This window comes from Python bivittatus, unplaced genomic scaffold (assembly GCF_059951505.1).
Source record: "Python bivittatus isolate LINGU-HERP-01145 unplaced genomic scaffold, Pbiv_v1 ctg000020_np1212, whole genome shotgun sequence".
NCBI classification, from domain to species: Eukaryota; Metazoa; Chordata; class Lepidosauria; order Squamata; family Pythonidae; genus Python; species Python bivittatus.
The window spans coordinates 113,919,433-113,932,015 of NW_028277030.1; the positions used below are offsets into that span (position 1 = coordinate 113,919,433).

At 40.2% G+C, this 12,583-nt stretch overlaps 1 protein-coding gene across 1 annotated transcript in view; it reads left to right on the forward strand.

Annotated features, from left to right (window-relative positions):
- Positions 1 to 12,426: 12,426 nt before the first annotated feature.
- Positions 12,427 to 12,583, forward strand: part of KCNH1 (potassium voltage-gated channel subfamily H member 1) — a 246,286-nt gene continuing 246,129 nt past the window's right edge. The window contains exon 1 of the mRNA XM_088151395.1: positions 12,427 to 12,499. Within this exon, the coding sequence (XP_088007521.1) occupies positions 12,427 to 12,499 (73 nt within the window). The remainder of the gene's footprint in view (positions 12,500 to 12,583) is intronic.

Below are 12,583 nucleotides of genomic sequence, written 5' to 3' on the forward strand. Positions count from 1 at the left end.
ATTTACTGTCTTTAAAATCTGGGAATATTGAAAGAAATAGTGTAGTCATTTCAGTTGCAGGCATTCTATGTTACATAGCTATTCTGTGCAGACATCAAGCTGACTCCAACAGAAAACTAGGCCATAATTTAGAATGCAGGTCAGAAGTCAGATGGCTGCTTCTTTGGACTGTAACTCTCTCTATAAGCTCAATCAGTAGTTATTCAATGGTCAGTGATTCTAGGACTTGTGTTCCAGAACATCTAGGTAGCATCAGATTATCTATTCCTGATTACATTTTTGGGGGCTTCTGACTCCCAAATAGCCTCTAACTTGTCCACTCCAACATGTCTGTATCATAAGAACTTAACAAAGATCTTGCTGGATCATGTTAAAGCCTTTTCTAGTCAGTGTTCTGTATCAAACGGTGACACTGGATGCTTCTAGGAAGCCCTCCAGCTAGTCAAGAGGATAGTAATGCTCTCCTATTATATCCTAATATTATGTCAGCTCCAAAATGAGCCAGGCCAGGGAACAGGCAAAGCAATGATTACTGGTACTCTACTTTACTGTTATAAGGTACAGTATAATAACAGGATCCTGAAAACCTTCCAGAGTATCCCTCTTCCTCTTCTTATACCAAACAGACTCAAGGCTGGGTTATTTTGAGTTTCTTTCTTACCCTTTCTTCTTTCCCAGGACTGAGATGTATTTACTTAATGTAATTCCTTCTTCAAGACTATCTCTGTAGTGCTTTACATACTAAGACAGGGAGGAAAAAATATTTATAAATTATTTCATGATTTAATTAATCAGAGCTAGTCCACAACATTTTGGCACCTGAGGTGAGGACTTGAAATGATTTCCCCCATATCTCTGCACCTAGGTCAAACCTTCAAAAGGTCCCAATTCAACTTTCTTTTTCTACCACTCCTGCCATGGTACTGCTCTTCTCCCTACTCAATAAAGGAAATCAAACAACTTAAAATGTTTTGTTCAAAGATTTAAAAATTTTTTAAAGTGTCACTTTTCTTGTCTGCATAGTAAATAGTGGCATTTTCGTTGGTTTGAATACTCCAAAAGGTCCATAGTCTGGACCTGCTCATGCTCTACTGAGATGGTTACATGGCTGACCATCCTCTCCTGTGTCATTGTGGAGCATAGATGTGTTTTTATTAACTTCAGCTTGGAGAAGCTAAGTTCTCCACTGGCAACTGGCACATGAAGTGTTAATGGTATGAACAGCACAACAAAAGCATCTTATTCATGCACATATATTCCAAAACAACATTTGAAGTTGATATTGCCGAAATATAGGTAGTTCTCGTTTAGCGACCACAAGTGGGACTGGCAACTCAGTCGTTAAGCAAAGTAGTCACTAAGTGAGCCTGTGACTATGCTTATGATCTTATTTCAGCTTCCCTTTGCTTTACAGACCTGCGAAGGTTGTAAATGTGAGGATTGGTTGTAAAGTTACTTTTTCATCACTGTCATAACTGTGAACAGTCACTAAACGAGGCAGTTGCTAAACAAGGACTACCTGCATATCTTGAAGGGGTTATTGGTTCACTCAAATCACTCACATCAATGTTGGGCATGCCATGATATGTCAACACTGGTTCTAGTGCCCTGTGTTGTTGGTTTGGGTTTTCTTCAGGTATAGTGAAGAATTTGGGAATATTGGACAACATCCCAAATATATTACCATATTCCTTGAGCTGCATGATAATTTCTTCAATGGAGCTGAAGTGCCTGGTTAAAAAAATCAACTTTGAGTTGTTGTTGGGAGTCTTTCATTGGGTTATCCCATGCATCATAATCAAAATGTCTTCTTGGTAACTCAAATATATGGGAAAATAGATTCAGTGTGAATTTTTTTGCCATCTTCTCTTCAGAACATTTTAAACTCCTGATCTGACTGGTAAGAAGTTGGTGATTCTATTTCTTTGTGCCATTCTTCTATCAAAACATTATTTTCCAGAATGATCATTATGGCATCAAGAACATTATCATAGTCCTGATTTCTCATGTCAGCTACCACAATTCCCATATCTTCCAGCTTTTCAAGAAGCACATTCATCATTGTGTCATCAGTGTCAAAAAAATCTACAAAATGCTCTTTGTCAGTCATCACTGCAGGGGCATTTTCACTAGGTTCTCTGGTTACAACGTGCATCATTTAAGTTATTTGTTCCATATGACTGCTGTCAAATTTATCATCCAGAAGAATCTTGCTGACTTCAGACTTGTCACAATCTTTTGTTTGATTTTTGTTGCTAGTAATTGCATGTTCTCAATTTGAATTGCTTTCCAAAAGTAGTGATAGGTGTGGATTTTTGGGGTGATGGTATTTCTTAATATGATCCTAGAGTACAGCATCCATTCAGCCATCAACACCACACTTTTAAGGAAGTTGCCAGCACATTATATCTTACCATCCCACCTATTTACAGTCTTCTCAGTGCCTTACCACCCTTTTCTGCCTCTCCTTAGTTGCCACTGCCACTGATATCTTTGGCTTTTCCCTGCTTTTACACCCTCCCACCAACCCCTACTGTTTCTGCTCAGAACAACCATGTCTGTATCTGGAAGGAAACAGCCCTGTTTCACTCCATGTCTGTACCAAACACACATGTCTCCATTCAGACACAAACCACGAAAAACTAGCTGTTATGTGCAAGGAATGGCTCATGCACAAACCATTTTGCACAGCTCAAACATGCAGTATACACCACTACCTATTTATTTTGTCACCATTGTCACCCTAACTCTAACCATTGGGGATTTCACACTGTAATTTATTGGATGGAAATTTCTATTTTCATTGTCTTGGGAAAGATGAAGTTTTTCATTTGCTATGACCCATGCATATCATGGGGGATGCGGTGGCACAGCGGCTTAATGACGCTGAAAGTTGCTGGCCAGAAATGGTCAACGCTTCAGCAGTTCGAGTCCAGCCTTCGCGTTAGCAGGGTGAGCTCCTGTTTCCTCCCCAGTTCCTGTCAACCCAACAGTTCGAAAGCTCACGTGAGTAGATAAATGGGGACTCTCACTCCGGTGGGAGGAAAAATGCTGGTGGTGCCTTGCAAAAAGGAGTCGGGAGCAGTTGCCAGTAAGCGCGAAAAACTGTGCGCGCCCGAAAAGGGCGCGAAGCAACGGAAACTCCACCTCCTGCACTCGCCAGCTGGGCTCTGCTCTAGGAAGGAGGCTCTGGCAAACCACTTCCGAAACAATTGCCTTGAAAACTGCAAGGACTCGTCCAAGCAGTCACTGCAGAGTCGGTAACGACTGAGCGCAGATTAAAAAAAAAAAAATGCATATCATGAAGTCCCCCAGTTCAAGTGGGTCCACAGACTTGGATCATCTAAATTTAAAGAACTAAACTCAGCAGTAGCTGTTTATTGTATCTCTACCATACTCTGTTCTGGTCTACACTTGTAAGGTTACATTCATTTGAGCAGCAGATATAGATTTGGCAGTAGCTGCACCTTCATCCTAACTGAACATCAGGTATCTCCTCATCATTTACATCCTCACTAGGGCTGGAAGGCTCACCAACAACATATGTATCTATGTATCTCAGGACATCTGCTCCCTGCTCAAATACAGAAACATACTTTGCTTTCTTTCTTTTTCTGAATGATGCCTTAGAGGTTATTTCTTCTCTCACTCATGATTACTGTTCTCTGCCAACTATAGTGGCTTAGTTAAAGGTGACTAATAATCAGACTGGTAGCAAGACTTGAGTGAGGAAGATAACAGCATCTTAAGAGACTAAGTCACTCCTACTAGTGTCTGAACAGCTGACTCCCAGTTGTCCTCAAGTGGGTTTAGGGAAGCAGCAAGCAACAGGAAACTCCCTGAGAAACTGGTGTTCATAGGTCCAAGCTCCTGGAAATGCTATAGAAGTAGCACCTGCTGATTTCTATTATTCCCTTTGACCTCTTCTCTGACCTTTTTGCTATATTTCTTATGCCCTTTTTCCTCCAGCAGAAGCAATTTACTATGTCTTGTGCTGGAGGAAATAGAACAGAGAGAATATAAATACACCTGCATCAGACACAGTTCTCTACATTCTAGGTCCTAGTGACACTCCTTCCCATAGTCAGACATCTGCAGTGGCCACTTCAGTTTGTCTCTTGGGAAGGCCAAATCTCTGGAACTTCTAACAGATTTCCTCTTGCTCATCAACTTTCAAAATGAAAAAGCTGCAAACAATACAGACTTTCCTCACTGGGAAGTTGATCTAAGTCATAATCATTTTGATGATTAGTATTTTATCATTGTTGATCTGATGTGGGTTATTTCTTAATGCTGATGCTTCTGTATTACATTAAATGTATTTCCTAGAGTGATTATATTTTATTGAAAACTAAGCGATGCAACATTGCAACCTGCAACATCAAACCACCAGGAAGAATTTCATTCAAATGACTATAATTTTTCTTCCCACATTTCACTTTAATTCATACTATGAAGACATAATGTCTTCAGTACAATCAACAGATCCTGATATGTCAAAAGTTTGCAGATTTTTGTGATCTTTGAACTAGCATTATAAAAGTATAACAGATGGCTTGAGCAATAGGATGGAAGACTGGAGGTCCCAAAACTCTCTCATAAGTCTCACATATCTTCAAGGGGGTGACTCATCTAGTGTCTACCATCTAATTCCAGTGTGTGACAGAGATAAGGGTCTTGCTTTCTGATGATTAAAATGGCAAACATTTTATAATGTGACCTCTTGACTACATAGCATAAACACATGGTCTAGTGGATTCAGACCTTCCCTACCAATCTCACAAGAGATAAACAAAATAGAACTTTATTTCAAAAAATAAAGTGCAAAATGTAATCCTCATTTTTCACTTTAAATGTTAGCAGGCAAACATTTGACACTGAAAGAGATAAATTACAGAATTGCCTGGATTATGACCAATTTCTGCAAATCAATTAAAAGAAAAAGAAAATCCAAAATAAAATGTAATGCTCTGGATAGACCACAAGATGGCTCTGGTCTACTACAAATAGATATTTATCAATCTAAATCTGGCAGAAGATACTGCACAGATTTCACATTCACACTGCAGGTTATAAAATGCTACAGAAATATTGTAACTTCATGCAGGCAGCCTGAAGGATGGATGAAAGCTGAAGTTTAAAACCCAGTTCTATAACTATAGAAGCTTTAGTAGAACACAAAAATATAAATTAATTTCAGTACATTTAAACTAATTTTAGTACATTTAGTACTAAATGTTTTATCTATTTCTACAGAAATAGCAAAGGGCTTCTCTGCTTCATTTACCTGGATTTCCTCCAGATTCCTGGAAATGCCAAATTTTAATCAGAGATGCTGGAAACAACAATAATCTCTTGTGTTTCCTAGCATCCACAGACTTCAATGGAGCTTTGTCCCTTTGTTTTATAATAGCCATTGCTTTTCTGTCTCTAGCAGAAGGAGGGGTTCTGGTATCTAAGTTATGATCCAGAGCATCTCTCCTGCATAGGGATAAAGACTGGCAGTTTGGCATGAGGTCCAGGCAGATCGGTTACAATAACATCAACAAGTATTGCTATAATATGAATATTTAAAATGCAGTTACATTAATTAATCTCTTTGCAGAGGATATTTACCTAGAAAAATGATAAATAGGATGCAAGAAGTATGGTTCTTCAACATCCCTTTTATGACTCCCACAACCTCTTATAGGTGGGAAGCAAAATGTGGAAGGTGGAGGGTTGGAGGCTTTAAGGAGAAAATGAGTGCCCTATGTCTTGCAGAGGTTTAAGGTAACATTTTAATCTTAAATTCCTGACCCCAATAGGCCCTGTCCCCACCTACATTTTAGAGAGCTGTCCCCAATATGTCACACTAAACCTGAAGTGGCCATCAAGTCTATGTAAATTTTCAGCCATGGTTTAAAAGGTGCAGATAAACTGAAGAGTACAAAAGGAGAAAAGAGAACATGATTAATTCCAAGCAGTGTTTACTGTGAGGTTGGAATGAGTCGGGCATAGGAGAAGGTAATCTGTGTGAAGCTGAAAAGGAAAGTTGCTGGGATCCTGAGGAATGAATCTACTGAGATAGGAGATATAATCAAATGTTGAAAGTATACAGGGTAGTTTGGAGACAAAGTGGCATAATGTAAGTGGTCAGAGTACAATTATATGAAGCAGGAGATCAGGTCATGTTCAATAATAGCATCCATGTAGAACTTCACTTATTGGGCTACTTAGACACTGCTACAATATCAAACAACACCTACACTTTATCACTAAGTTTAGAAGCTTTTGCTTGCAATTTACATTTACATCCAAACTCAGTCAAACTATATTTGAGTTGACCTATAATCAGCTGAAACAAGGTTAAGTCTACTATAGCATGGTTATTTAAAATAAATTTATTTCAGCTAGGATTTATCACAATTTACATAGTTGGAAATGTCCAATTTTTATATGTCTTATTTATTTATTTATATTTCAAATTTGTCACTGCCCATCTCGCTGCAGAGCGACTCTGCTGGATGAAGGGGGCTTACTTTTACACAGATTAATTATGGTTTAGCATTATATCTAAGTGGCTCTTTTCAAGTATTATGATTTTGTAGATTATTGACTATATGGGCTATCAGAAACAGCAACAGTTTAATCCTTTCTAAAAATGGGTAGTTGTTGTTAGTTCAATCCTGGATGCCTGATTTGTTGAACCAGGATAAGAGTTATTTCTAGTGTTAGCCATATTGTGAGCAGGTTGTGAGCCCCATTCCATATGAGAAACTGCTACTAGTTGCACTTTTTTATATAATATTTTGTTAAAATTTTACAAAGATAAAGGCTAGTTAATAGAGAACTAAAAAAGATATACAATAAAAAAAGAAAAAAGAGAGAAAAAGAGAAAGACATATAAAAGGTGACTTCCCCCTCCCTCTAAACAAGTATAAACATTTACAGTAACTTAAGACCTTCTCTATTATTACAAAAAAACCCTCTTCTTCCCATTTGTGATCCCTTAATAATTATAAAATTATATATTGTGTATATATATATATATATATTTATATATATAAAATATATAAATATTTTAAATACATATATATATATATATTTATATAATTATGAAAAATTCATCAATCTTACACAGCAAAAGCAGTAAGAGTACCAGTAATAATAACCTATATATTTTAACCTTAAATAAATTCATGATGCATTTTAACTATAACTTTCTCTAATAAGTAAAACATAAAAGATTTATCCCCATAGGCATATGTTTGTGTGTGTATGTGTGTGTGTGTGTGTGTGTGTATGACTAAACCAAATAGGTCCCTTTTACCTTCAAACCTATAACTTTCTCTAACAAATAGAACATAGAACGTTTATCCCCATATGAAAAAAAATCTTTAAATCTTCATCATACAATCCTGGACATAATAAAAGATCCCAATAGTAACAACCCAGAATCACAACTTATACAATTTAACCCTGATCAAATAAGTCCACTATGAATTCCTTTTTCTTCTTTTTAAGAGGCTTGATCTTCAGTTGCTTCTTCAAATAAAGTCCCACATAATAATCTCTTATCATTTTCTCCCTGTCTGTTTTCATACTTCCCCTCTGTGGATCCAAAATAAGATGGCTCTCAAAGTCATTCTTCTGATTTATAATCTGAATATCCCCTTTAACTGTTAAAACATCATCTAGCATAACTTGCAGGCCCATGCAGCTTCTTTCTCCATGACACTCTTATAGTCAAACATTTTTAAGTCCCTTTTCAAATCCACAACATCTTCTTCTGTGTTTTCCATATCTCTTTTATAGTCTGACAGTTTTTTAAAGTCCATTTTAAGATCCCTGTTCAAATCATCCTCAGCCTCTGTTTTATCCAATAAAATCTTTTCCTCTTCTATAACCTCTGTTAAGTCCACTTTAGGAGTATCAAAAAGTTTTAAAAATAAGTCCTGAATACATTGTTCCCAAACTGACTTACATTCTTCTATAGTAAGATAATGTTCCTCCATTATGTTAGTAAGTATCTTCTCCTTAATTGTTGTCTGGTTCCCTCTAGTTAACCTTCAAACCCACGTCTTATCTTTCGTTTTGGTTCAGAGTCAAAACTTTCCCACATTAAGGTTTCTTACAGTTAATTTCAAAATCTTCAGCTGTATTTTTATAAAATTTAAAACAGTCTATAAAAACTATTCTTTCAAATCCATCTGGCCCCTTAACTGTCCACAGTCAAGATTCTAAACTCCCTTTTGCTGTTTCAAAAATTAAAGGTTTCCCCCCGCCTTTTTAATCTTTAAACTTACTTAAATCTTCTTTCTTCAAGGGTAGAAGGAAATTCTCCTGGTATGCAGCAGCTTGCCTTTCAGAAGGTTTTTAATTCCAAATAAACTGTTAATGGATACTTTTCTTTGTCAGTTAAATGAGGAAGTGTATGTGAATCTAGTGTGCTTTTGAAGGCCCTGAGCCACAGCTTGGGCTCAAAGTTTCCCATGACTCCCAGAGTGCTCAACCTGCTAGAGATTGCTAATTCGTGATCTCTTCACAGGGAGTACTTGCGGGTAATCCAATCATCTCCTTTGCTGGAGATGGTTCCGAAGAGCCAGATCCTTTGTTGGCTCCCCTTAACTGCTGCAGCTGTCACTTCCACAAAAAAAAGAGCTGTCTTCAATCCGCCATTACTTCCCCGGAAGCCTCCTGGCTGTGCTTTTTAAGCCTCCTTTTCCCTGACCTTATCCCAGGAATATTTGCAGTGGTTGGCTGATTATATTAGTTTTGGTCTTTATAGAAGAAAATATCTGTAGCTCAGGGTTGAACTGTGGAGTCCTCGGTGCTCTCTGAGCTTGGTTGTTTGCTTGCAGACATTTCATTACCTGACTAGGTAACATCATCAGTGGTAGCGAGTGTGGGGTTTGCTCCCTGTTTATATACAGAAGCTTGCCCTGCCAGTGTTGGTGGGGGTGTGGTTTTCTCCTTGATAGTTCCTTGATTAGGGTATTGTTTTCTGCTTGATTGTTTGCCTACTGTGAAATCCAGGTATGTGACACCTCAGCCAAGCTCAGAGGTACTGCATGAGTGATGGGGAAGACTAATTCTTCTCTTGCCCTCTTTGTCTCAACAAAGACTTCTCATCACATTGTGTGGAATAAAAAACAACAGATACTCTCAGACTTATGCTTTGTTACACTGGCCACCAGGAGACATGTGACCAGTTTTGTTCTTATTGGGACTCCTCAGACATGGGTAGCCAGATGCTATTCCTCTACCAGGAACTGAACTCACAAACCTTTGCATTTATGTTTAAAAACTATAAGAACTGGATCATCTGGGTTTGGTTCACACCTGGGGCCATGGTTAAAGTAAGACTTCTGACTATGGATAAGGTTGTCCACATTAACCATAAACTTGGCCATGGTTTAGATTTGGATGACACACTATGCTTAACCACCACAAGCTTCACTGTCATGTAAACCAGTTTTTTGTGATGCACTTACAATGAATGGGACTATTTAATTGTCCCCCATTGACTAATAGGAGAGAAGAGCAGAAAAGAGTCTTGAATTACAGGTCTAATTTTTAGTTAGGAGGCAAATCTCTGTGAGCATTTCTGAGACCTTTTTTTTTTCCTCTGAGTGGAACAAAGATATATATATTTTTAAATAGAGCCAATATCATCATGTTTTTAAGTCTGTGCAAAACATTTTTTATTGTGACATGAAGCTATTCTATCAAATATTAGTGTAACATTTTCTTTTTTTAATGTTATATTTTGTAGGTGGGACCTACAAGAAAATATTTGGCTGAAGTGGCCCTATTTAGGGTCAAGCCTGAATAGGAAGTCACGGCTCCTTTCAGGATAGTCCATCCCATTCCAGTCCCTACCATGTGCTTTCCTACTTTCTTTACCAACACACTCTTAATATTACTGCTCAGTCTTTATTAGGCTGCCTTCGGGGTTTATTGCCACTTACAAGAAATTTCCCCCCTTATACAGTGTATCGTCAGATATGCTGACATATTTCTCAGGAGGCATGCACTGGCCCTGGCAGCTGGAGTTCACTGTTCAAAATGTGCAACTTGCTATAATAATACATTACTATGGCTACCATCCGGAACAGCTTAAAAAATATTAGACAAATCCATGGGGGATACACCTATCAATTACTAGCCGCCACTAAGTCTAGGCAGTGCTTCAGTTTTGAAGAGGAAAAGGTGATTTGAGGTGCATGTGGGTGTGCACACAGCATCTGTAAACAACACCTTAAAGCAGCTGCACTTTTGCTGCCACACAATACTGGAGAAAGATGTGTTTGATTAAAAGAGTTGCTGACAGATGCTCCCAGCCAACTTCCCCCTTCAGATTTGCAGCACTGCACAGCCCTGCTAGTCATAACTATTCTATATGACTTGTACTGTCAGAGACAGTTTGCTTCCCAGGACCATCAATTGCCAAGGAACAGGAACTGGGATGCACCTGTCCCCAGCTTGCAGACTTCTCAGAAGTATCTGGTTGGCCCCTGTGGCAACAGAATGCTGGACTTGGGCCTTTGGTCCAACCCAGTTTTGGAAGTGATTTGTTCTTAGAGAGAGATTTGTTTCATGTTCAGTTGACCTTTCAATGTAGGCTTTGATGTACAGGTAGTCCTCACTATCCGACCACAATAGGGAATTTAGGTCGCTAAGTGATTTGGTCGTTAAGCAAATTGTCATGTGACCGGAGCTGATTTTATGACCTTTTTTACAACAGTTGTTAAGGGAATCACATGGTCGTTAAGTGAATCATGTGGTCATCAAGCGAATCCAGCTTCCCCAATGGACATTTTTTGCCAGAATTCACTTAACAACCATGTGCTTTGCTTAACGACTTAGTGTGATTCGCTTAATGATCGCAATGAGTCACTTAACGACTGTTGTAAAAAAGGTTGCAAATTGTGATCACGTGACTGTGGGGGGGGGGTGCAACGGTTTGCAATGGCCATAAGTATAGGTGGTAGAGCGCTTTTCCCAAGGCCACTGTAATTCCAAACCATTGTTAAACAAACAGTCATTAAGCAAGGACTACCTGCTTAATTATCCATTATTTGCTTTGCGCCTGTGGGAGAAGCCAAATCTAGGACCTAGCTATGCAGTTAATGGAAGCCATCTGCTTTAGGAAACATCATGTCATGATGGTTATTACAGCAGATAAAAGATGTGTTCACACAGGTTCCTTGTCCCAGTTCTGAACCAGCGTTCCCACAACCTCACTGCCCCCCCCCCCCCGATTCTGTCTCACTATCTGAAAGGAGACCAAAGCTGATGCCTTCTTTTGTAAATCTGGAAATCTGCAGACCTTGCAAGTGACTGGCTTCCTTGGTGGCCAGAATTAGAGGAGTGCAATATTCCAGTCCAAAGGGCAAAAAGGTGCCTTGGATTTGGCACAGCTCCCCTTGTGGTAGCTGTTGGCAGCTCCTAAAAGGTTCATGAAAATACCACTTTGAGCTAAGGAGGTCTTAAGGAGGAAGCAGAGCAGTGGGTTGCAAGAGGATTTTAAATGCAAGAGAACAGCTTGTTGTTTTTCTGATCTTCAAACAATGAAGACTAATGCCCAACATTTGGATTAGGAATGGGGTGCTAGCAATTTATTTTATTTCCCTTTCACGTGGAATGATGGTGAAGGAGACTTTGGCCACTTTGGGATCTGTGGTAGTTCAGAGAATGGATCCTTGCTTAGATAACTTTTCAGCATACTCCTGTCAGTCAGAGAAGTGAGCCAATTGAGTCCTGATGTTCCTCACACATTCTCAGCATTACAAGATCTGCAGAAGGGAGGATGGAGGGATTTGGAGTGGAAACCACACGTTCAAGGGTATTTTAAAGGGTAGGCCTTTGTGCTTAATTCGAATGTGGGCACTTATGTCTTGGGCTAGCACTGTCCAAATCCAAGGGATACTGGAAGTAAGTTCAACTGTTGTTGGGGAGACTTGTTCTGAAGTAAACACGGGGTACCAATGCATGGAGCAGGAGATCAGCCTGGAAGGGCAGCAATAGCACAGCCCACGCCTCCACTCCCGTTCCGCAGCTCTCGTGTGCCTTGGATTTCGACATCCAAAGGAGGGCGCTGCCGCCCACGGGCTTTGCGAAGGAGCCTCAGTCTTTTCCCCACAGCATCCCACCGGCCACTAAGCAGGGCGGCCCTCCGCCGCTCCGGTCCAGCGCAAGCACATTCGGCGGGGTGGCCGCGAAACAGCAGAGGGCGCTGCCGGACAGGTCCAGGCCCGGTGGCGCGGAGCGGCAAGAATGCAGCGCAAGGGAGGGTTGCTGACTGCTGGGCGAGCGAGAGGAGCTGATGCTGCAAAGCCGCCCGCCTTTCCCGGTGGGGACCATGAGGAGCGCTGAGCGGGAAGAAGAGTGAAGAGGCTGCGCTTAGCTTCGCCGGCCCCGGTAGAGCCAGCGCGCTTGACTATGGCTGGGGGAAGGAGAGGGCTGGTGGCTCCCCAGAACACCTTCCTGGAGAATATTGTGCGGAGATCCAACGGTAAGGAGGAAGCAGGCGGTGGTGCGAGGGCGGCCCGGCGTGGGGGAGCGAGGACCCACGGAGCGGAACCAGAAAGGGGGGGCG